The sequence below is a fragment of the Chiloscyllium plagiosum genome, unplaced genomic scaffold (genome assembly GCF_037043375.1).
Source record: "Chiloscyllium plagiosum isolate Xiang-an unplaced genomic scaffold, Cpla_swu_hap1 HiC_scaffold_3, whole genome shotgun sequence".
In the NCBI taxonomy this organism is placed as follows: Eukaryota; Metazoa; Chordata; class Chondrichthyes; order Orectolobiformes; family Hemiscylliidae; genus Chiloscyllium; species Chiloscyllium plagiosum.
This window is the reverse complement of record NW_028270141.1, coordinates 79,025,532-79,052,448: the sequence shown is the minus strand read 5'-3', so window position 1 is coordinate 79,052,448 and position 26,917 is coordinate 79,025,532. Positions and strand designations below refer to the sequence as shown.

Here is a 26,917-nt window from a genome sequence, read left to right as displayed (position 1 = left end):
AGGGCCTGTTTCCACACTGTAGGGAATCTAATCAAATTTACATTCTTATACTAATTTACACTTCTTGCACAGTATTTTGCAAGTTGAATACTGTGATATTGATTTATGCTTGTTGTGTGGCATCCAAACAATTAATGCTTTCCTTGTGTATTTTGGCTTGAAGTTTAATGGGGTTGATAATGATTGACAAATTTTTCAATTCTAGATCTGAGTCCAAATACCCCATAAATTACCAGAAAGTAATTGAAATAACTCCACAGAGGCTGGTAGCCCATCACGAAATCACTCTTTACTTACATGTGGAGATTTCTTGACACTGGTTCAGCATCCCCATAGCCTGCTGTCAGAATGAACAGAATACCTGACACCCTGTTCTTATCTGTCAGCCAGAGCTCCCTAACTGGACCAGATCAGCAGCTCCAATCAGTGAACTCATATTCCAAGAGGTTCACCTGCTTGGCCTTTTACAATCATGACAATGTTAATAAGTGACATCACCTCATAAAAGAGTGAGTAACATCGAAAAGCTAGCCCCCAAAAACCAAAAACCGGCTCTCAAAAAGCAAGCAGTTGTCAAAATGAGCCGGGGTGGATATTTGCCCCGATAGCTCCCTGACTATACATTCTCCTGGCACTTCCATACTCCTTTTCTCTCCCTCCATTTGAATGCTCCTTGTATTATGACACTGTGGTCAAAGTTACTTATTTGCCAAGAGTGTGGTGCTGGAAAAGCACAGCCGGTCAGGCAGCAGGTGAGGAGCTGGGAAATCGACGTTTTGGGCAAAAGCCCATCATCAGGCTTTTTCCTGAAACATCGATTTCCCTGCTCCTTGGATGCTGCCGACAGGCTGTGCTTTTCCAGCACCACACTCTTGGCTCTAATCTCCAGCATCTGCAGTACTTACTTTCGCAAAATTACTTATTTGCCCTGCAGACTTTGCCTTTATTTAACAAGACAGGAATAGACTTACACTTGTGGGATAGGGCAAAGGTCAAGACTCATTCAGCGCTGCATCAGAATTTGGACAAAACTGAAATTTAAAGTGAGTAGAGGTCTACATCATATTGTCAGCAATGATGGTGAATGCATTGAGGCCATTGTAAAGATTTCTGTGACTCAAATCTTTTACAGCTTTTCAGCCAAAACTTCCAGTCCTGGGTAAAGCATCAGCGCAGTAATCCCCAAAGAAAGCATTTGGTAGGAGAAAGATGGATACAAGTCATTTACCTAAATATATATTCATGTATACTTTTAAAGGACCAGGTCTTTCAATGTGTACGTGACTGCAAGTATGAGTAAGTGGGTAGTCAGATCCAGTGGCGGGGGTGGGGTAAGTCTCATGGGACGTAGGGGTACAGTGCGTATCAAACTGTAAAGGCTGGTGTCTCTCAGCAGGGGTGGCAACCTCTATGGACAGAGAAACAGAGTTACTGTTTAATTTACCAGTCCAATGTGTCTTTTTCAAAACTTCGTTTTTTAATTTCACATCGGTATCACTCTGAGCACTTTGCTTTTATTTTGGTAGTTCGGTATGGTTTGGTGGGAACTTGGACAGTTAGGTGTTTGGAGGCATAGGTGGGTAGTCAGGGGGATGCAGTTGGGTCAGCGAAGTCATTAGATTATTAAGCGTGCTGCTTATTTAGATCAAACTGGTTGATCACAGAATTACACCAGATATTATTGTAACACTCCAGGATAAGCATCCAACTAAGTCCTGCATATCTGGCTTAACTCTGCACCGAACACTCTAGGTCAGAGATTTTCAAGCAGTTTCCAAGGCACGGCAGATCACCTCATCAGAAGTTTAAGAATCTGAGACAATTACAATGAGTATGTGTGTGTTAGGAATTCTGCAAAGTCCTGAGATGCATCTCCCAACTTACATCACAACAGAAAGATTTGGGCCAATATTCTGTTTGAACAATGTGTGATTTTTTTTCACAAGTCAATTATAATTTAAAAGCAATAACTACATTAGTAAATGCTTAAATTTAGTTATGATAATGCGAAATATATAAAAAGACAATTGGCAGTAATGAATCATTATGCTCAGACTTAATTTACATCATTACAAATGCATAATATAATTGGTTCTTGATTTCAGCCCACACCACTAAGCATAAAGAAGGAACAAATGGAACAAATAACTGTAGTGGATACTAATAGTGATCCTTACATTTGGCCTGGATTAAAGGTTCTGAAAGGGGTAATCTATTTCATCACCCAATCCTACAATAATTTAAATGAGGACTAGGTCAAAGATGTGATCTCATATATAACTAAACAATGTTTGAGGGCAAGAATATCAACTAAGTATGATTAATGGTTAATAAAGCAAAGGAAATCAGAAAAGAAAGCGTATCCTCTAAAGTCCACTAATCTGCAATGTACCACACAATGAAGCAAAGAGGCCTTGCATGACCAATGTTCCTCTGAACATGTGCACAGGGGCTGCTGCATGGCAATCTTACAGGGACAGCACCGTGCAAAAGGTTGCATACAGTGAAGAAAAATTAGACTAAGTATCAATTGCAAAATTATGGAGGCATATTTAAATTACTCAATAAGTTACCAGTTTCCAAGTGTAGGTGGCAATCTTGAGTCATGCATTCTAAAAGAAAATAGACTTTAACAATGAAAGCATAAAGGAAGCTGGATCTTTGAAGTTTCCAAGATTACCATGGAAACCTTTGACATTTGCAATTGTAACAAGTAACTGCACATTAATCTTCAAGGACACTCATCAATAATATCCTGTGTTATTATATGCATTATTGCAGCAGACAAAATTCTACAGGCACATTTCTGAAGCAATTCACTGTCACTCTACTGTCAGATTAGTCAAGTTAAATGAATTCACACAAAAACTGGCAATGTGCCAGAAATTCTTTACTAAATTAGGGTTCAACAATGAGACATAAAAGCTGGTAGTTCAGGAAGGAATTATTTCAAATTCATACTGCTTTTTGAAAAGCAAATGCTTTCACAGCAGCCAAAATTAATTCTAATTCTTTCAGTAGCAAGGGGAAGGGAAAAATAATCAATTTAAATAAGCATACTCATTTATGTTACGAATTCCATGGATGAAATATTATTAGATATTTCAAAATGGTTATGATACTTAATGACAAAACGGTCTTGAAATGCTAATCATGTAATTTCCATGTAATTACATATCAGATTAAATGAAAAAAACCGCACAAAGTTCTGAAACACGTACATGTTGCAGCCTGCCAACAGAAAATACCATCCAAAGATTGACATTCTAAGCCATACAGAAAACTAAACGTGCTTCGGTAAAGAACAAAGAGCAAGTGCTGTTTGAATAGTGATAACTCACCAAAATTTACAATGGTCGATCACAAAAATCACAATCCCAGGCATGCAGGAGAGAAAACTAGGTTTAAGTCATTCAACAGGGCAGAAGTGGGTACTGCAGATCCTGGAGGTTAGATTCAAGATTAGAGTGGTGCTGGAAAAGCACAGCAGGTCGGGCAGTATTGGAGGAGCAGGAAAATCGACGTTTCGGGCAAAAGCCCTTCATCAGGATTGAGGCTGAGCGCTTTGGGGGTGGAGAGATGAATGGGAAGGGTGTGGGGTGGGGAGGAAGGTAGCTGAGAGTGCAATAGGTGGTTGGAGGTGGGGGTAAAGGTGATAGGTCGGAGAGGAGGGTGGAGTGGATAGGTGGGAAGGAAGATTGACAGGTAGGACAGGTCTCTATCTATATCAACGATGACTGACTCAACACTGACATTTTCTACAAACCCACCGACTCCCACAGCTACCTGGATTACACCTCCTCCCACCCTACCTTGTGCAAAAATACTATCCCGTATTCCCAATTCCTCTGGCCTCCGCCGCATCTGCTCCCAGGTGGACCAGTTCCACCACAGAATACAGCAGATGGCCTCCTTCTTTAAAGAGCATAATTTCCCCTCCCACGTGGTTGAAGATGCTCTCCAAAGCATCTCATCCACATCCCGCACCTCCGCCCTCGAACCCCACCTCTCCAACCACAACAAGGACAGAACCCCCCTGGTCCTCAGCTTCCACCCCACCAACCTCCGCATAAATCTCATCATCTGCCACCTACAAACGGACCCCACCACCAGGGATATATTTCCTTCCCCACCCCTATCCGCTTTTCGCAAAGACCGTTCCCTCCGTGACTACTAGGTCAGGTCCACACCCCCCCAACAATCCACCCTCCCCTCCTGGCACCTTCCCCTACCACCGTAGGAATTGCAAAACCTGCGCCCAAACCACCTCCCTCACCTCCATCCAAGGCCCGAAAGGAGCCTTCCACATCTAAAGTTTCACTTGCATTTCCACAAATGTCATTTATTGTATCCGTTGCTCCCAAAGCCATCTCCTCTACATTAGGGAGACTGAGCACCTTCTCGCAGAGCACTTTAGAGAATATCTCCAGCACATTTGCAACAATCAACCCCACCGTCCTTAGATTACATTACAGTGTGGAAACAGGCCCTTCGGCCCAACAAGTCCACACCGACCCGCCGAAGCGAAACCCACCCATACCCCTACATTTACCCCTTACCTAACACTACGGGCAATTTAGCATGGCCAATTCACCTGACCCTGCACATCTTTTGGACTGTGGGAGGAAACCGGAGCACCCGGAGGAAACCCACGCAGACACGGGGAGAACGTGCAAACTCCACACAGTCAGTCGCCTGAGGCGGGAATTGAACCCGGGTCTCAAGCGCTGTGAGGCAGCAGTGCTAACCACTGTGCCACCGTGCCGCCCACAAATGTGGCTGAACATTTCAACTCCCCCTCCCACTCTGCTGAGGACATGGAGGAGGCCCATGACCTGCATCGCCACTCCCTCACCACCCGACGCCTGGAGGAAGAATGCCTCATTTTCTGCCTCAGAACACTTCAACCCCAGGGCATCAATGTGGACTTCACCAGTTTCCTCATTTCCCCTTCCTCCACCTTACCCCAGTTCCAACCTTCCAGCTCAGCATCATCCTCATGACCTGTCCCACTTGTCAATCTCCCTTCCCACCTATCTGCTCCACCCTTCTCTCCAACCTATCACCTTTATCCCCACCTCCATCCACCTATTGCACTCCCAGCTACCTTCTCCCAGGCTCAACCCCTCCTATTTATCTCTCCACCCCAGAGGCTCCCAGCCTCATTCCTATTGAAGAGCTTTTGCCGAAACGTCAATTTTCCTGCTCCCCGGATGCTACCTGACCTGCTGTGCTTTTCCAGCACCATTCTAATCCTAAGTCATTCAACACCCTGCCAATCTCACATGAACAAATTCACATCCCTAAACCAGTGAAGTTTCAGACATATTCACTCAACCAGACCAATACTTAGAAATAAACAAATATTCCAAAATAGAAACAGGCCATTTACTCACCATGCTTCCTAGTGCTATCCATTCATCAATTCTTATAACCTGTTCCTGAATGTTGTATGTCACCAGTCAAGAAGATACATTCTACGTTTAATCTTGTGCTCAAAAGCAGACTGCACCCAAGTGGATGAGCACCACGTGAAATGGAGTCCTATTTAACTTTGCATTAGAGTCAATTCAAGCTCTGGACTTGCCCTACAAAATCTTAGCTTTGAGAGTGAAGAAAACGTGCTTTGCATGAACCATATAGTTTAATGCTAATCTTGTATTTTTGTTTTATCAAAATAACTTTGCTTTCATCCTAATTAACTTTCTGACTTTGCCTTCCATTTAAAAATATAACATACCAACAAAACCACCAGAAAAAGTGAAAAAAAGGTTTCGAATGGAAATAATGTACAGCTTGTCACAGCAAGCAGCAGTCGAACCGATCGGCATTAGTAATTAAGTAGTAGTGAGATAAACAGAAAAAGGAACAATTGCAGATAGGATAATATGAAGTTGGGTGGGAGGGAGTTCATTATTTTTATTCTTTCATGGAATGTGGGAGTTGTTCACTACTAATTGTTCTTGATGAGGTGAGATGCCTGGTCAATAATACACCTAGCAATATGGTGCAGGTACCACATAGTGGTGTAGTTTCAACTTAGGATAGTGAGAGACTTGGAGGGGATCTTGCAGCTGATACCTTGTTAGGTGATATAGGTCATGGGTTTAGAAGGTATCGTCAAAAGAATCTTGGTGAGTTGCTGCAGCAAAACTTTATATTTTTACATACTGGCACCACTGTGCATCAGTGATGGAGGGGGTGAATCTTTTAGTTGATGGATGCCATGTAAACCAAGCATGCTGGTTGTAATCTGGATAACATTGTAATTGAGTGTTGTAGCTGATTTCATCCAGACAAGTGGATAAAGCTCTTATCATAATTCTGTCTGGTGCCTTGTATATGACTGTTTAGCATTGAGGAGTTAGGTACGAGTTACACACTGCGCAGTTCATGACCTATGCCTGTTACAGTTCAGCTGGCCCAATTCAGTTTCTGGTCAAAAGGAACAGAATCCACCAAGACGTTGATAATGAGGGATTCAGTAATGCCATTGAATTCTGAAGGGAGAGGAATAGATTCATTCTTGCTGGAGATTGTCATTAAATGGCACTTATACATTGGAGTTGTTACTTGCCACTTATTTGATCAAACCCGAATGTTGTCCACGTACTACTATGGAGTGCTTCGGTATCCAATTTGGAAAGGGTGCTGAATGTTTCACAATATTCACAATCATCAGTGATCATCCCGAACTTGTGACTTTCGGATGGTGGAAAGATCACTAGGGAAACAGCTGAAGATGGTTGGACTTTGGGCACTACCCTGATGAAAGGAAGGAAGATTTGTGGCACAGTGGTAGTGTACCTACCTCTGAGGCAGAAGTCCTGGCTACAAGTCCCACCTACTCCAGAGATGTATCTCTGAATAGGCTGATGAGAAAATATGGAAGAAAGTGAGGACTACAGACACTGGAGATCAGAGCTGAGAGTGTAAGCACAGCAGTTCAGGCAGCATCTGATGAGCAGAATGTGCAGAATGTTTCAGGCATAAGCCCTTCATCAGGAATGAAGCTTGTGGGCCGGGGTGCTGAGAGATAAATGGGAAGGGGGTGGGGGGGGAGGGGGAAGGTAGCTGGAAATGCGATAGGTAGTTGTAGGTTGGGGGGGGGAGGCAAGGTGATAGATCGGAGAGGAGGGTGGAGCAGATAATTGGGAAAGACAATGGACAGGTCAAGAGGGCTATGTCAAGTTGGAGGTTTGGGACTGGGATAAGGTGGGGGGAGGGGAAATGAGGAAACTGGTGAAATCTACATTGATCCCGTGTGGTTGCAGGGTCCCAAGGTAGAAGATGAAGTGTTCTTCCTATAGGTGACGGGTGATGAGGGTTTGGTGATGCAGGAGGCCCAGGACCTGCACGTCCTTGGTAGAATGGGAGGGGGAGTTGAAGTGTTCAGCCACCAGACAGTGGGGTTGGTTGGTGCGGGTGTCCCAGAGATGTTCTCTGAAACAATCCACAAATTGGTGTCCGGTCTCCCTGACGTACAGGAGACCACTTCGGGTGCAGTGGATATAGTAGATGACATTTGTGGAGGTACAGGTAAATTTCTGTTGGATGTGGAAGTCTGATCCTTCCACATCCGGACATGCAGCATCAAAGCAGGAAAATCGACATTTCGGGCAAAAGCCCTTCATCAGGAATGGTCAGCCATGATAATGATGAATGGTGAAGCAGGCTCGAAAGACTGAACGACCTCATCCTGTTCCTATCTTCTACGTTTCTATGTTAAGTATCATTCCAAACAATGGGAGAAAGTGAGGAATGCAGATGCTGGAGATCAGAGTTGAGAATGTGGTGCTGGAAAAGCACAGCAGATCAGGCAGCATCCAAGAAGCAGGAGAATAGACATTTTGGGCAGATGCCTTTCATCAGGGGCTTGACGAAGGGCTTATGCCGTAAACATCAATTTTCCTGCTCCTCGGAAGCTGCCTGACCTGCTGTGCATTTCCAGCATCACATACTCGACTCATTCCAAACAATGGACAGTTTTTCCAATTCCTACTGACTAAAGTTTTTGACACTTGGTCAAATGCTGTCCTGATGTCAAGGGCAGACAGTCACATTTCAAATCTTGAGTTTAATTACTTTGTTTATGAATTATCAAGGTTGTAATGAAATCAGGAACCAATAGGGCTTGGTCAAACACAAACTGAGTATCAATGATCAGGATATTACTGTGTTGATTATTGTGAAGTCGCTGATGTGACAATAATTGGCTAGGAAGGATTTGGCCTGTTTTGTGTCAGTAGGATGTATCTGGCCAATGTTCGATGCTGCTGGATAGGTTCCATTGTTGTAGCTATACTGGGACAGGTTGGCGAGAGATGCTGTTAGTTTTGTGGCACAAGTCTTCAATACTATTTCTGTAATGTCATCAGAGCCATATACTTTGCAGTTTTCAGGGCTTTCAATGGTTCGAGTGGATTGAATGGTTGAAGATTGGTATCTGCGATGTTGGATGCTCAGAAAGCAGCAGAGCTTTGATCTTATCTGTTCACTTGAAGATTGTTTAGCTCTCTGCATATGATGCATAGATCTCAAGCATCTGTTTCTATATTGTAAAATGTATCAATCTTTTTGTTTCCACTGAGTGAATTAACTTTTGTGCAAAAATTCGCAAGGAAAGAGATTCCTGCCTTGGTCTATAGTTTTCCTTTGAATACTTATGTTTAAATTTTCTAATCTAATGATCTACTCCGCCTCTGCAATGGTTGGATTTAGATACTGGAGAATTTTGCAGGGTCATTGCACCAGGGAGAGCAGATAAAAGGTACAAAAAGTATTGCACAAGAATAGCAAAATGACAGACAGTGGGACAGGTTCAAATAGAGATACAAGAAGAAACTAAGATTATTCTCGGTGAAAGTCCAGCATGGTGTAAGTTTTCAGATAAGGACACAGACACCTGCTTCCATTATTGCACTCAAATCACTACTGTGGAATCATTTTATTGATTTTGAATGTTATTCAATCTCAAAACAGACTAGAAATGACTGAGATATGCCAAAATCAATACTGACATTTCATTTTGCAATACCTACAGAAAGGCAGGATTTCAAAGTAATTTTTCACTCAACATTCATTTTGTGGGAATAGTAATGCACAGTCACAAGACTGTTAACATTGAACCCTTTCAAATATAAGGATAACAAAAGCAAAGGTTAAAACATTGTTGAGCAATATTGTATGCAGAGTAACAAATATATACTAATCTGAATAATGGGCTTAGATAACCTCAGGAGAATGTGAGGACTGCAGATGCTGGAGATCAGAGCTGAAAAATGTGTTGCTGGAAAAGTGCAGCAGGTCAGGCAGCATGTAAGGAGCAGGAGAATCGACGTTTTGGGCATAAGAAGGGCTTCTGCCCAAAACGTCGATTCTCCTGCTCCTTTGATGTTAGATAACCTCAGGACCCACAGTGATTTAGGGCTATTAGCTAAAGCTCTTGATGAGACCGCTGCCTGCTAATAATTCTTGAGCATTATCATTTATGTGGTCACTGTAGTCTGTCTGTTATTTTTCTCTACGTTGTTGGAAGTGCAAACTTTTGAATGAGACACTATCCAATGTACATCAAATACACTAGTCAACGAATAGGGAGATCTTGTGTCACACTGAACAATATCCCCTTCTCATTAACATAATCAAAACTAAACCAAAACCTAGCTGATTATTCATCTCACTCACTGTTTATTGAGCCCAGCTGTGTGCAACTGACTGCCGTGAACTGTACACCAGAAGTGGTGTACTTCTTTTATTGCAAAGTCCTCTGAGGTATTGAGAGTCCTGTGTTAGTGTGCAGGTGTGGGATCTCCATCTGAACCTGCCCCAGTGCCTGTCATTTTACCGTTCTGTCCCTTACTAGTATGGTGTCTTGTGGTTGTTTGCTCTTCCACACGCATTCGGGTGAATGTGAACTTTAAAAACTGCTTGGATGTCAAATTTTTGTTCTGAGTGTGATACTGGATGACAACTCAGGGCAAGGTGACCCTGGAAAAACTGAGCAGAGCAACAGCAGGTGGACTGGTGAAAGGCCTACAGGTAGATGTCAAGTCACAGGCAGCAGTGAACTAAAGTGATGTTCTGTATGCTCTACTAAACAAAGTTAAAAATCACAACACCAGGTTATAGTCCAGGTTTATTTGGAAGCATCAGCTTTTGGAGTGCCACTCCTTCTTGAAGTGGTTGTGCAGCAAGAAAAGCACAAGACACAGAATTTATGGCAAAAGTTTACAGTGTCTTGCAAGTAAAATGATATATTTAGCAAAGCTTGATTGTTGTTAAGTCTTTCATGTTTTAGAACGGGTTACAGGTTTCGGTTCATTAATATGCAAACCCCAGAACTTCTTTTAAGTCACATTCTCAAGATAAATTAAGGTTTTATTAAAAAATGGTGACAGCTTAGACCATGTATTAAAGGTGTGAGGTCAGAGTCTGTCTGTATATCAATTTTGACTCAGACTAATTTTAAATCCAAAGTGAATTTACAAAATATTATATGGATTGACTGTCTGCATTGACTGCCTACTGGTTACCTACACAACTTGTGGATGCAGTGCCAATCGAGTTGGCTGCTTTGTCTTGGATGGTGTCAAGCTTCTGGAGTGTTGTTGGAGCTGACTCATCCAGGCAAGAGGGGAGTATTTCATCACACACCTGACTTGTGCCTTGTAGATGATGGACAGATTTTGAGGAGTCAGGAGGTGAGTTACTCGTCGCAGTGCTACCAGCCTCTGACCTGCTCTTGTAGCCACTGTGTTTATGTGGTGAGTCCAGTGAGTTTCTGATCAATTATAAACCCCAGTATGTTGATAGTGTGGGATTCAGTGATGGTGACACCGTTGAATGTCAAGGGGCTGTGGTTAGATCGTCTCTTATTATGATGGTCATTGCCTGGCATTTGCATGACGCAAATGTTACTTGCCACTTGTCAGCCCAAGCTGTTGTCCAGATCTTGTTGCAATTGGACATGGACTGTTTCGGTGTCTGAGGAGTTGCGAATGGTGCTGAACATTCTGCAGTAATCAGCAAACATCCCCACTACTGACCTTATGATGGCGGGAATGTCATTGATGAAACAGCTGAAGGTGGTTGGGCCTAGGACACTACCCTGAGGAACTCCTGCAGAGATGTCTTAGAGTTGAGCTGAACTCCAATAACCACAATCATCTTCCTATGTGCCAGGTATAACATCAACCAGCGGACAGTTTGCCCCCGATACCCATTAATTTCAGTTTTGCCAGGGCTCCTCGATTCCACACTTGGTTGAATGCATCGTTGAAGTCAAGGGCTGTCACTCTCACCTCACCTCTGGAATTCAGCTCTTTTGACCATGTTTGAACCAAGGTTGTAAAGAGGTCAGGATCTGAGTGGCCCTGGCAGAATCCAAACTGGGCGTCAGTGAGCAGTTTATTACTGAGCAGGTTGATAGGACTGTTGATGACAACGTCCATCACTTTACTGATGATCGATAATAGACTGATGGGCTGATAATTGGCCTGGTTAGATTTGTGGAGAAAGTGAGGACTGCAGATGCTGGAGATCAGAGCTGAAAATGTGTTGCTGGAAAAGCGCAGCAGGTCAGGCAGCATCCAAGGAGCAGGAGAATCGACGTTTCGGGCATAAGCCCTTCTTCAGGAATCTGAAGCCTGAAGAAGGGCTTATGCCCGAAACGTCGATTCTCCTGCTCCTTGGATGCTGCCTGACCTGCTGCGCTTTTCCAGCAACACATTTTCAGCTCTGGTTAGATTTGTCCTGCTTTTTATGTACAAGACATGCTGGGGCAATTTCCACATTGTCAGTTAGACATCAATGTTGTAACTGTGTTGGCTAGGGGAGCAGCAAGTTCTGGAGCGCATATCTTCGGTGCTATTGCTGGAGGGTTGTCAGGGCCCCGAGCCTTTGCAGTATTCAGTATCTCCAACCGTTTCTTGATATCATATGGAGTGAATCGAATTGGCTGAAGACTAGTATCTGTAATACTGGGGACCATGTGAGGAGGCTGCGATGGATCATCCGCTCGACACCTCTGATACACGACTGCTGCAAAAGCTTCAGCCTTCTCTTTTGCACTGATGTGGTCGGCACTTGCGTAATTGAGGGTGGAGATATTCGTGGAGCCTCCTCCTCCAGTGAGCTTTTTAATTGTCACCACCATTCACGACTGGAAGTGGCAGGACTACAGAGCTCAGATCTGATCAGTCAGTTGTGGGATTGCTTAATTCTGTTGATCACCTGCTACTTATGCTATTTGGTATGCAAGTAATCCTGTTTGGTCGCTTCACTAGGTTGACACCTCATCTTCTGGTATGTCTGGTACTGATCCTGGCATGCCCTCTTGTACTCTCCACTGAACCTGGGTCAATCTCCTGATTTGATGGTAATGATTGAGTGGGGGAGATGCCGGGCCATGAGGACAGAGATTGTGCTGGAGTACAGTTCTGCTGCTGTTGATAGTCCACAGCACCTCATGGATGCCCAGTCTTGAGTTGCTAGACCTGTTCGAAGTCTATCCAATTTAGCACGGTGATGGTGTCACACAACACGATGGAGGGTATTCTCAATGTGAAGGCAGGACTTCACCACTATGAGTGAATAGGTGAAGGTGGAGACCAGAGAGAGAATGACACCTCCTGATTGTGACCTAGCAGTGAAATGTCCTGTAAACACTATCATGTCTCAATATAAGATAGAAATTAGGTTTAATGAAACCATTAATGAAACCAAGAGGGAAAAGGATAACATTTTTGGGGTGGGGTACATTGCCTGTAAGTGGTCCTGGAGGGTTTTAAGACCACTATAGCTGCACTTGGACATAAAACTTCAACATGGGAGCAAACACAGGGGAAGGATAAATTTTATTAATTGAGCAGGACAGGTTTTATGTTAAATGGGAAAACATTGACCTTAAAGCAACAAATCATTCTAGTTATAGAATTGCTTTGCTGGCACAATGTCTGAATAATGCTAAGTCATCCTGCAATTAATTTATAACTAGTTCTTCTTCCAAGGTCACAGTCCAAAGATGATTTAAAACAAAATTCTAAAGATTTGGTGGGTTTGCAAATTAGTTCTAACATTTTAGACATGAAATACTGTTTATCAATTCATTTTATAGAAATGAGGACATGACGCATTGAACTAGAATTTTAAGAAAGCCTCTCCACTCATGAAATTCAGCTCAACCAGCAACATAATCAATCGCCAAATGAAACACCATAATTGCCAAATAAAATGCAAATACATTTTTTTTAAAGACTCAGCGTTAGATTACCTACATTTAGTACTTCCTTTCAAACGCACTCATTTGAAGTACAATTGCAAAGGACTATATTTGAAGTGTCTCACTATTTTTTTGCCTAGTTTTAAAATGTCTGCTACTATACAGAAGTCATGCAAACATATGGTTTCCTCACCATTTCACCCCAAGTTCTCAGTACATGAAAAACTCATCCTTGTATAAAACCTCAGCTCTTTTGAAGGGAAAGTAGCATCAGTTGAACCATGCCAACATAAAAGCAAACATGTAATTAGAAACTTTAAGGTAGAGGTGGGAGCAGATAAAGGAGGAGGAAGATTACAAAAAAGGATACAACTGAACTCGAGCCTTGTGTACTGTAAATGAACTATATTCAAAACAGCAAGAATCTAGAAAAGATCAGCAATTTTGTTCAATGAATGTGTAAATTTATTATACCAAAGCAGACAATTTTTCATCCATGACTAAATATCCTGACTAATGCAGAAGTACTTGCGCCCCAATATCTCAATTGCAGTATTTTGCTACACTAAAGGCACTATAGAAAAGTACATTTGTTATTGTTGAAAGTATACCTTTGAGAACAAGTATTGTTCTGAGCAAAGAATTGGGATGTCTTCAAAGATGAGGTCCACTTCTTGCTCTAAATGGTGCTCTGTGGGCTTTAACTGGGGTCATGTGACAATCGAAGGCTGTTAATAACCTACTGAGGTAACAGTTGATTCATGAGTCAAAAAGAATAGTCTGACACTAATATTGTAATTTGTTCTGCAGTGACAGATTGCTTCAAGAATTAAAGATCAGGATAAGTGGTAGGAGGAGCTCAGCATAAAGCAACTTCTTGATCATCCAGTGACTTTGGAAGAGTTTTTAACATGACTGTTCTGACCATTCCTCAGTACTTTGCTTTACACTGCCATCAGTGAGGAAGATGACCATGCTGTTTTTATGTAGTATTGATTGATTCTACATTTTTGCTGACATCACCTTTTCAGAGTTTTGAATATTCATGAAGACAGAGAACACTGGACAACATTGGAAATCAATTCTCAGAGTCGCAACACAAATGTGCCAATCATTACTATAATACATTTAACGGAAGGCCTGCAATATTTGAACCTGAGTAGAAGCATTGAATACTGACAACATCGGGGAGCTGGGGAATATTATTGTCCAAAGCCACATGACCTGAATGAATCCACAGGTGAACAATACATAACAGTAAGCTAGCAACATGTAGGAAATCCAACAGAAGAATCTTTTTAAATGGTGAAAGACCAGTTACCTCTGGTAGTTCAATAGAATAAAATTGCAGCGTAAGATTAAAAAGAAGTGACCTGAGTGAATAAACCTTGTAGAAGAGGAAATAGGCTAGGCACATGTACTTCCATTGCTTTTGGAAAAAAATAGACTTCAAACGTGTATACTTACGTTGACCCCACTGACCACTGTTGGGGTTCAAGTAATTTGGATACAGTCCTTGTGGTTTATCCAAACGATTCAAAACTTTCCGAATGTTCATCATCTGTCAAAAAAGGAGGAATTATTGCATTTTGCACTTCTAAATTGATAGAATTACCTATGAACAATAAAAACAGATTCAACTTGAAAACTAAACTGAAAAAAATTAAAAGGCAGTGTTCCAGAACCTAATTTATCTTTTAATAAATTTCAAATATTCTCTCTCCTCCCATTACAGCTCAATACTTCTTTTTGTTCCCTCAAGCACCGTTGAAACAATTTTTTATTTTATTTTACATAAAATTAGAGAATTTGCACTTGTGAAACAAAAATATGAGTCAAAAAGAATGTTTTGTCTGTGTAATTCAAAGGCAAAGTTTTCAGTTGAGGTTGGCATTGTGTTCTTAGGTGGTGTTGTGGCCTGATTTACTATATTTAAGCTTTGTTGAAAGGAGACAAGAAATTAGAGCTCTTTGTATTGCACTCATCAGGACAAAGATGTGAATGTAGAGTTGTTACGGGTCATACAGCATGAATAGAAACTGCTAATTGGTCAGATCATTGTTGGCGTCGGTCTACCAAATATTTTTGAGATTGTTTCATTCAGCAGCATGTTACTGATTCAATCAGATAGCAGATTACATTAGACTTCGTTTTATGTAATGCGATAGGCTTAATTCAAGACTTCAGAGTATAGTGCCACAAGATAGCAGTGACCACAATATGATTTAATTTTACAAATAGAAACACAAACAAGAATTGCTGGGAAAACTTAGCAGGTCAGGCAGCATCTGTGCAGAGAAAGCACAGTTAATGTTTCCGGTCCAATGACCCTTCTTCAGAACTGATTGTTGCTCGGAAAAGCTGATGATGCAGGTGGGGGACAGGGTTGTAAACGATAGGTGAAGATGGAGCCCACAGAAAGAGAGAGAACAACAGCTGGACAGACAAAGGAATGGATAAAGGTCAGTCTGCAGGAATCAATAGCTGCTAATTGGGGTTGTTTTGTGGCAGCAGCCCATGTGATGACACGACCTAGTGTGTGGGGGGTTTGGGCTAAGGACATGGAAGAAGGTTCTGAGGCCCTAAAATTGTTGAACTCAATATTGAGTCCCAAAACGCTGCAGAATCCCCAGGTGCAAAATGAGGTGTTGTTCTTCCACTTTGCGCTAAACTTCCTGAAGTACAGCAGCAAGCCAGAAACAGAGTTGCTGGCGAGGGAACATGGCACTGTGTTGAAGTGACAGGCAACTGGAAGCTCAGGGTCATTCTTGCAGATAGAACGAAGGTGCTCTCCAAAACAGTTGTCCAGTCTACGTTTTGTCTCCCCAAGACATGGATGTGCTGGTATTGGACTGAGGTGGACAAGTTAAAAATCACACAACACCAGGTTACAGTCCACCAGGTTTATTTGGAAGTACGTGCTTTCGGAGCACTGCTCCTCCATTAGCTCCCTGGCGAAGGGGCTGTGCTCCAAATGCTTGTACTTCCAAATAAACCTGTCGGACTATAACCTGGTGCTGTGTGATTTTTAACTTCATCTCCCCAATGCAGAGCAGAAAACATTCTAAGGCCCTCACTATCCAAAGCACCCAACAAGTCTTCCATTTGAAGCAGTGATTTACCTACAATTCACTCAATATAGCCTACTGTATTCGCTGCTCATAACGTGGTCTCCACATTGCAAACACACAACTGGAATCCACCCTCTTAGCAAACACTCACAGCAAGACTTGCAGCATAACATTGCGGCAATCCAAGAAGACCCAGGAGAAGATTTGCCCTGACCTTCCAGACCCACCTTCGTAGAAAAGAGACAGCTCTACGTTGGAGAGGATGGAGACTCTAATGGCCCAGCTCAGATACATGGATCATTGTGAGTATTATCCTTAGATTGATTGCACTAGATAAAGAGTAAATACTGTGGGAATTTGGGAAATGTTCACACTGTTTTTAGTAAGGAATATTTTGCTAATAGGAATGAGTTGTACTGCAAACAAAATTGTGCCCCTTTATCTGCCTTACCAACAAGACTGCTTGGGTAAAATATTTTTAGTATATAAACTGGTCGAAGCATGGACATTTCAGAGTACTCAGAATAGGAATAGCCCTAACATAGAGAAAAGCTCCAAAGGAAGGATCCTCTAAAGAAGTTAGCGAAAATACCTTAAGGAAAACCTAAGGAAAAAGCATTTCACCATACAAAATGAGTGGCAGATCAGATGATTATCAGAAGAAAAAAAAACGGCAGAGAATAACTGAAAGGTTAATCTGGACAAAAAAATTAGAGTATGAGAGGAAGCTGACTACAAGTGTAAAAGGGAGCAGCAAATGTTTCTATAGATACTGAAGAAGGAAAATCACAAAGTGAGTGTTGATCCTCTAAAGAGTGAGAATGGGAAGTTGATAGTACACAATAAGGGAGTGGTGGATGAAAAGAAGAAATATTTTACTTCTGACCAAACTATAAAGACCACAAAATAATTTTCTAGTAATCGGTGTAAATTAGGAGGTGGAAAGGAAGGAAGGAATTCAGTGAAACTGCAATAACAAGGCTAGTGGTAAGAAGCAAACAGAGAAAGCTGTAGGCTGACAAGTTTCCAGGACACTACTGGCTGGTGAGCTTGATGTCTATGAAGAAGGTGTCAGAATTAATTAGTAAGAAGGTTATAGCTGTGCTGTAGGAGAAACTTAAGATAATTGGGAGGATTAGCATTGTTTTGTGAAGGTTAAGAAATTTATTAGACATCTATGAAGGAGTAACATGCTATGGATAAATGGGGGCCAATAAATGTACTGCACTTGGATTACCAGGAAACATTTGATAAAGTGCCCCATCAAAGGTTATTCTGAAAAGAAAAAAGCCATGGTTGAGGTAACAAATTAACATAGATTGAGGATTGGCTCTGAAAGATGTGAGAGTATGCATACATTACTCTTTGTATGATTGACAGGATGAGATAACTGTTGGGGTTCTACATTACAATCTTAATCTTTTTCAATTGACATCAATGATGTAGATGAGGGGAATGAAGATGTGGTAGCTACATTTGATGCCAAAACAAAATAGATAGGAAAGTATGTCACAAAGAAGACATAAGGAGGTTGCAGATGGATTGAGTAAGTCAGCAAAAATCTGGCAGATGGAGCAAAATGCAAAGTTGTTCATTTTGGCAGGAAACTGAAAAAGTAGACTATTGCTTAAATAGATAATGACTGCGAAAATACAAAATCCAGAAGCACTTAGGTGCTCTTGTGTGTGATTTCCAAACAATTAATATGCAAATAAACATATAATCAGGAAAGCCAATGGAAGGCCACCCTTCATTATAAGGGGAAGGCCATTCTTCATTAAAAGTGAAGATGTTACGATTCAGTTATAACAGGGCAATGGTGAGGCCATACGTTGAATATTGTGTCCACTTTTGGTCTCCTTATTTAAGGATAGATGTAAATGCATTGGAGACAGTTCAGGAGAGATTTATTAGATTAATACCTGGAATAAATTAGTTTATTCTTATTGGAATAGGTAGCTTAGGATTGTTTCCACTGGAATTTACAAGCGTGAGAGGTGCCTAGATTGAAGCAAATTAGAGGTGCCTGAATGGCTTGACAAACAACATTTCCGATTTCATATCTGCAGTGCACTCCATATCAAGTGTGATCAAATAGCCTGTGTTTCTAAGTCCACAATTATGGGTGATTCTGCCAATGGATATTATGTTAAATAATCCAGACGATTCTAAGAATTACACCAGAAACCAATTTAAGATCAACCAGTTTGCGCTGTGATGCATTTGTGTACACTAGAAATTACATAACATAGGATTCTGTGAATTAATGTATGTAGGCAAAAGGAATTTGTACATGCACTTCACAGTTTTCATTGAAACAAAAAGATCATGGAGATGGCCAATTTTTGCGCTTTCCCTTGGCAGCACCCTGACCAGAAAGTACCTGCCTGGTGTGAGAATCAAAATTGATAGCTAACTATTCTTGAAGCTTCTCGATGTCAATGTTAGCTCAACCTACTCCCATATTGTCTAAGTAGGCATCCCTTTTCCCAAATGTGTTTTTTGCGTCTTGGTCCTGATGAGTGCTGGACAAAAAGTGTTGCTTCTTGGTTTTTTTTCCACAATGTTTAAGTTCTGTACTATTCTCAAATTATTAAAACACTTACACTATTCTCTCCAATTTATGAACTTGGTTGTGCTAAGATCATTGTGCCAAATGCTGGACTCTTTCAAAATGAAATATAGAAGAGAAAAAGGGCAACTCACCTGAGAGTTCATTAACATTAGCTTGGTGGGGCTGGTTGTGCTCAGTCATGCAGGACATCCACTTTATAAATTAGTACATACTAATCCTCCAAGACCATTAGTAGAAGGAGGTGTTTGAAACTATTCAACATTTAGAAAGGTTTAGGCATTAACTATTCAGCATATTATTCTATACTTTGGTAAGAAATTTAAAAAAGTTACACTATGGGAACTGACCTTTTCTGCAAACACTGGATTTCCAGACAGTTGACTTAAATGTATGAATTCGAGATGCAAGGTACCAAATTCAGCCAAGATACTGCTACCTCCAGAGGCCCAAGGCCAGTTTCGACCAATTCCACTGTAAAGGCATATTCAATGCAGAATGTAGTAAAGTTGTCAGAAACATATCAATTATTTTCTGTGACATACAAAAGTATTCAAAGTAGATGGATCAAATATTAAAATGGTCGGGAAAATATGTGAAGAATAAAGTGCAATTTCCAATGTGTCTAGTAAAACTGAACTAATTAGTTTTAGTGTTAAAAGCAATGCTTGTAATTATCTACATTTTAAAACAACCATGTACGGTCTATAAATTTCATCTAATAAAAAGTGTGGGCATGTTAGAATGTCTCAGACATGGAATTTAAAAACGGAGTCATCCTGAAATCCATCTTGTTGTACCTAGGCATAAAATTTAGTTTATTGTAATATATTCAGACATTTATGAAGCAGAACAGCTTCCTTACTGCATACTGGAAATGTTCCAGGTACAGTCAATTCATGCGCCTAATATAAAACAGGTAGAGTTTACTAGAAAGAGTTATGTTGAAAAGCTTAGATGAGGGGTTTCCTTAAGCAAACAGTAAAGGTGAAGGTTTAACTAGAAACTATATTTACTGGTCAAGTAGATCAATCGTCTGGTTGTCGTTTTGATTCAGGGAGGGAGCAGTAATTAGCTTAAGAACACAAAGAAATTAGCTTTCCTCCTAACTGAAGTGATGAAAGCAAATACTTAGAAGTGAAAGAATAATGGTGTCCTCATATTGCCACTTGCCTCACATTGCTAGTCACTATGCAGATAAGTTAAAAATCTCTTCCTAAAGAACAGACATTCTTTTCCAATTTAAACTCCTGCAGTGTATTAAAATTGGCATCACACTTCATTAACCAAAATCTACCTTGGCAGCCACAAGCAGGATTTCCGCACACATTCTACCCAACGTATAAGCCATCTAATTAAGATCTGTTTGAATATTTATTGAGTCTTATAATTTGTCATCGGTATATGGATATTCCAGATCATATACTTGTGACTAAAAGAACAAAACTTTTCTTTCAGTCATTAGGTTTATCACAGTTTAGCAGCATTACATTTCAGCCTTCTACCACAACATTTAGCCTAAGGGCTTTACTTGATTAAAATCTAAATCCTCTTATCAGATGACACAGGCTATCTGTTAAATGCAATAAAAAAGATCCTTCATGTATTTTATATTATGATACATTCTCCTACAAGTGTACTGCTCAGGTAGCCTTTTTTAAATTGTCTTTGATATTCCTTAAAATAATTTAAAAATATAGGATGTAGGCATTCCTGGCTGGGCCAACATTTATTGCACATCCCTAGTTGCTCTTGAGAAAGTGGTGGTAAGCTGCTTTCTTCTTTCACTGCAGTCCACTTGGTGTATGTAGACCCATAATGCTATTAAGCAAGGTGTTCTAGGATTTTGACACAATAACACTGAAGGAACAACAATATATTTCCAAGTCAGGATGGTGGCTTTGACAAGAACTTGCAGGTGGTGGTGTTCCCATGTATCTGTTGCCCTAGTCCTTCCAGGTCACTGAAGTCAGGAGCTTGGAAGCTAAAGCCTTGATGAATTTCAGCAGTGCATCTTGTAGATGGTGCATATAGCTGCTGCTGAGCACACACGTGGACAGAATGAAGGTTTTTGGATTCGGGGCCTATCAAGCAGGTTGCATTGTCCTGAATGGTATCAAGTTTCTTGAGTGTTCTTGGAGCCACATTCATTCAGGCAAGTGGACAGTATTCCATTTAACTCCTTATTTGCACCTTGTAGTTGATGTACAGAGTTTGGGGAGTCAGAAGGTGAGTTTCTCACTGCAGGATTCCTCACCTCTGACCTGCTGTTATAGCCACAGCATTTATATGGCTAGTCAGTCTAGATTCTATGATTAAAGATACAGATAGTATTCTTTGTGACCAGGTTTGAGAGACCTGCATGCAGTATTATCTGCCTGGTGACAAGGTCCGGGACATCTCGAGCCAGCTTGAGAGGATATTGGAGTGGGTGGGGGAGGATCCATTTATTGCAGTCCATGTTAAGACAAGAGTAGGCAAGGCATCCTGTTTGGGGAATATCAGGAATTTGGAGCACAATCAAAAAAAGGACATTAAGGGTTTTAATATCTGCACTACCATCTGAGCCACGTCCAAATTGGTGGAGAGATAAGAAAATTAGGGAAATAAAGAAGTGGTATAGGAAAAAGGGGCTCCAAATCTTGGCACTAGTATCAGTATTGGGACAGAAAGGAATAGCACTGTTGGGACAGGCTCTACCTGTATCCTTCCTAACACACAAGATGGTCACAATTACTTTGAACTAGTTAAAGGATGGGTCACACTCAGAAAAGGTTATTAACGTTCCAGAGGAGTAGGACAGATGGCATGGAAAGGGTCAGGAATCCAATGTCAAATACAGCAGATAAGGGGATAACTATAAGAGGAGGGGTGGTCAAAGCAGGTCTGAGGTATTGTACTTAAATGCGCAAAATATACGAAACAAGGTAAATGAATTTATAGCACTGATTCAAATTGGTGGCTACAATATTGTGGGCATCACAGAGATGTGACAGCTGGGAACTAAATAGGTTTAGGATACGTATCCTATTGAAAGGATAGGCAGATGGGCAGAAGGGGTGACATTGTCTTATAGCAAGGAGCGATACAGGGTCAGATGTTGTAAATCAGCATGTGGATACAGTTGAGGAACCGTAAAATGAAAAAAAAGGACCCTGACGGGAAGCTCCCGAGCAGTAGCAATGTTGTGGGGAAGAAAGTAAATCAAGAGATAGAAAAGGCATGCAAGAAAGGCACAATTACAATAACCAAGGGGGACTTCAATATGCAGTTGGACTGGAAAAATCAGGTCGGGAGCAGACCTCAAGAAAAAGAATTATGGAAAGTCTATGAAATGGCTTTTTTGTAGCAGCTTGTGATAGAGCCCAAGTCTGGATTTGGTGTTGTGTAATGAGGTAGACATAATTTAGGGACCTTAAGGTGAAGGAACCCCTAGGGGCCAGTGACCACAATATGATAGAACTCACCTGGCAGTTTGAGGGGAGAAGCTGGCAACAGTTGGTTGGAAGGAGAACCCAGCAGGAAATATGGTGGAGCAGCATTGGCAGGATTTCCTGGGGATAATTTGGGAGGCACAGCAGAAATTCATCCCAAGGAAGAAGAAAGTACTAAGGAGAGGATGGGGCAACCAAGGCTAACAAGGCAAGTCAGAGACAGCATAAAAGGAAAAGAAAAAAGCACAGAACCTGGTGAAGATTAGTGGGGACCATGAGAACTGGGAAGCCTTTACAAAATCAGCAGCATACAACTAAGAAAGCAACAAAGGAAGGGAAAGATGAAATATGAGGGAAAGCTAGCTAGTAATATAAAAGAAGATTGCAAGAGTTTTTTCAAGATACATAAAATGTAAGAGGGGCAACAGTGGACATTGGACAACTGGGAAATGAAGCTGGAGAAGGGGTATAAATAAAGGGCAGAGGAACTGAATAGGTACTTTGCAACAGTCTTTACATTGGAAGACACCAGTAGCATACCAGAACTTCGAGAGAGTCAGGGGGCAGAGTAGTGGCCATCACTAAGGAGCTGTTGGGGATGCTGAAAGATCTGAAGGTGGATAGATCTCCCAGACCAGGTGGACTACACCCTAGGATGCTGAAGGAGATTGCCTGAGGCATTGGTGGTGATCTTTCAGGAATCACTGGAATCTGGGAGGATCCCACAGGACTCAAAAATGGTTCACATAATACTCTTGTTTAAGGAGGCAGAAGACAGGAAATTACAATCCAGTTATCCTGACATTTGTTGTTGATAAAATTTGAGAGTCCATTATCAAGTCTGAGATTGTGGAACACTTGGATGTGTATAGTAAAATAGGGCAGAGTCCCAATTCGTCAAGATGAGGTAATGCCTAAAAAATCTGTTAGAAATCCTTGAAGAGGTAATGAGCAAATTAGACAAAGGACAGCCAGTGAGCATGATCCATGTGGATTTCCCGAAAGCTTTGGCAAAGTGCCACAGAGGAGGTTGCTGAATAACAAAAGTGTCTTTGGTGTTTGGGCCAAGGTACCAGCATAGAATCATAGAACCCCCATAATGTGGAAGAAGGCCCTTCAGCTCATCGGGTCCACATCAATCCTCCAAACAGCATCCCACCCAGAACCACTCCATCCTTGTAACCCTGCATTCCCATGGTCAAACACCTAACGTCCACATCTTTAGACTGTAGGAGGAAACTGGAGCACTAAGGAAACCCACACAGATGTGGGGAAAATGTGCAAACTCCATACAGACAGTTAACTGAGGTTGGAATTGAACTTGGGTCCATGACATTGTGAGGCAGCAGTGCTAACCACTGAGCCACTGTGCATGGATAAATAATTGGCTGACTGGCAGAAGAGAGAGAAGGGATAAAAGAGTCTTTTCGGGAAGGAAACCAGTGCCAGTTGCCAGTTCAAATTTCCACATAATTGGGTAGATGCCATGGCAGGTTATGCCTAGTACTGCTTCTGGCATACCCTCCTGCACTTCATTGAACCAAGGGTAATCCCCTAGCTTGATGATAAGGGTAGAGTAGGGGATATGTCAGGCCATGAGGTTGCAAATGGTGTGAAGAGTATAATCATGCTGCTGCTAATGATGACCCACTATAACTCATTCATGTCCAGCCTGGAGCTGATGGATCTGTTTGAAGTCTATCCCATTTAGTATGCCATTTAGTATGCAGGTTATGCCTAGTACTGCTTCTGGCATACCCTCCTGCACTTCATTGAACCAAGGGTAATGCAACCTAGCTGGGTGATGTCCCTTGGGAAAGAGTGACTTTAATATGATAGAATTCTTCATTAAGGTGGAGAGTGATATAGGTTATTCTGAGACAACAGTGATAAACTTAAGTAGAACAAACTATAATGGTACAAGGCATGCTGGCTATGATAATCCATCACCACCCCTATATCGAGGATTCTTATATTAATTCTTTCAAACCACTATATACCACTTTATCGGGTCTGTCCTCCTGGCGGAACAATACCTGTTAAGAATGGTGTTGTTGCTCCTGGGACAGTGTGTGAAGTATGATTCTATGAGCATAGATGTTGATGAATTGGACTTCCCAGAAACAATAGGGCTGAGATTACCACTGTCATTTCTGGTATCTAGACTGATATTGGGTTAGCCATCAAGTTTCATTTCTTTTTTGAGACATTTTATCAGTTGATACTACTCAATAGCTTGCTAAAACAATTCAGAGGGAAATTAAGAAACAACCACATAGGTATGGGCCTGACGAGCACAGCGAATAGCCAGAGCATGGCTATTTCAGGCAGAATCAGTTCAATTAGCTGTTTGCATCTTATTTTGGTGTGATTAATGTTGCCATGTAGTGTAAGGTTACAGACTATCAAGATTATAGCTATTTGTCACTTAATAGACACAAGCCTGTTGATGTCGAGCCAGGCTGGGACATGCCAAAAACAGTTAAAACATTTGAGTTCATATTATAAGACAATGCTATGCAGACACAGATGAGAGTGTTCTTCACTTGAGACAACAGAAGTATTTTGATTCAGAAGTACAGTACATTTTTATAGTCTATAATGAAATGACTAGTTACTGCTTTTTGACCTCATTCAACAAGTTGTATTGATAAGATTAATGAATCTCATACATACTGGTTTACTTTGGTTATGACGACTTGCAGCATTTTCAATTACAGGTTATTGTTTGAGAAACCCACCTCATATAGCAACTAAGCTGAGTGAACGCCAACTTGACTGATAGAACTGATGTATAAACTCAAGAGATATATGTTATAATTAATAGTTGATTACATTCTTACTTCTTAAAATGGAAAACAGTTTAATCTTAACTTGTGAACCTGATCCAATATGTTTACTGCTAACACAGAAGCTTGTAGAATCAAGGAGCTTTTGCACGTAATATAGGCTGATACTTCAATGCAGTGTTCTATTACTGGAAGCAGCATTCTTCGAATAAGACATTAAACCACAGCTGCACCTGCCTCTCTGCTAGTTTGCGTAGTTTGTTTTACATCCCCATGGCATTAAGAGAGGACAAAGAATCCTCCCAATGTCAAGGTCATAATCATTTGCTTAAGTAGTACCAAAAGCAGATTGACTACCCATCCATTCAATTTGGTGTTCATGGGGTTTTGCAGTGATGAAATAAGTTGCATTTAGCTACAGCGATTGACCTAGAAAATGGAAATAATTAGATATGATTTTCTTCAGGGATGTCTTGTGAGGCATAATAAGTTGCTGTCTTCATTCAGTTCATTTTTTTTCATAATTCAGAAGAAAAGGTTGCTGTCCAATTTCTGATGAATTAATTGCAACTCCACTAACTTAGCATAAAAATGTACTGAAATTAATAGCTAAAATGCTCATATTTGCATTGAGAACAACCTATTTATAATGTCAAATATGGTTGCTTGTTGAAAACATGATTAAGTTCCAAAAATTATATGATCGAGAAGTAGTCAAGTAGTAAGAGTTGACAGAATCTCTAATTTGAAACCAGCCAGAAACAATGTCGGCATTCAAATTTAGTTGGAATAGTTTGCTGAAGAACAACTATAGACAGTTGATACATTCACCAACAAACAGGAATTGTCCTGAACTCTTGAAAGGCCAATGCGTGTACTAGACACTGCCGAATGTACCAATTCCAGCATCTTCAATTGAGATTCATGAAGTCGTACTGGAAAATGTCCCTCACCTATCATAAATGAATATTGGCCTTGCCAGTGACAGCCCAGGAATGACGACAGGAGATTAAAAACAAAATGTTTCAACTGTCTTCTTCTAATTATCATACTCATTGTGTGATGACCTTTAGCACATTATGGGTAATGAAATAAAGATTGTTTTTGAAACAAAGCTTTCACATAACAATTCACTGTTCAATCAAATTCAAATGTTCTCAAATACCATCCCCATATTGAGAACCTATTTTAGATCAAAACGTTTATCCAAACAGGCTACTTCTTGGAAGTATTCATTCTCACATGATTCAAATATCTGGCTACCTTCCACCCATGGATGACATCCACCATTGACACCTCTTTGTTTAAGCCCGACCCAACAGTGATGATGTTTTTCTAACAAGGATGAATTAAAACAAAAGTAATTAGAGCCGTCATGTCAGTTAAATGTTGCTAAATGATGTGTACAATTCATATCTTGAATAGGAATAGTGTTCAGAATTCAGTCTGCCATCAGAATTTAATGGGAGGAATAAGTAGTTAGGGTCATTCAATCCTGAACTATGATTTGAAAATTGTGACTTGCAATGTTACTTTGTTGAGGCAGAAAGGAACTAAAGATGACCTCGTTACTAAAGTTATAACTAATTACAACTTTGGTAATGAAAAAACTAGACAAAGTTTTAGGATCTAATCACCGAACCACAGCGTCATAGAGATGTACAGCACGGAAACAGACCCTTCAGTCCAACTCATCCACGGTGACCGGATATCCTAACCTGATCTAGCCCCAGTTGACACCACTTGGCCCACATCCCTCTAAATCCTTTCTATTCATACACCCATCCAGACGCCTTTTAAATGTTGTAATTGTACCAGCCGCTACCACT

At 41.0% G+C, this 26,917-nt stretch overlaps 1 protein-coding gene across 1 annotated transcript in view; it reads right to left on the bottom strand.

Moving 5' to 3' along the window:
• man1a1 (mannosidase, alpha, class 1A, member 1) overlaps positions 1–26,917 on the bottom strand; it is a 469,900-nt gene that overhangs the window by 33,343 nt on the left and 409,640 nt on the right. Inside the window, exons 6-7 of the mRNA XM_043684356.2 lie at positions 19,216–19,339; positions 14,690–14,783 (exon numbers count right to left, since the gene is read on the bottom strand). Of these exons, the coding sequence (XP_043540291.1) occupies positions 14,690–14,783; positions 19,216–19,339 (218 nt within the window). The remainder of the gene's footprint in view (positions 1–14,689; positions 14,784–19,215; positions 19,340–26,917) is intronic.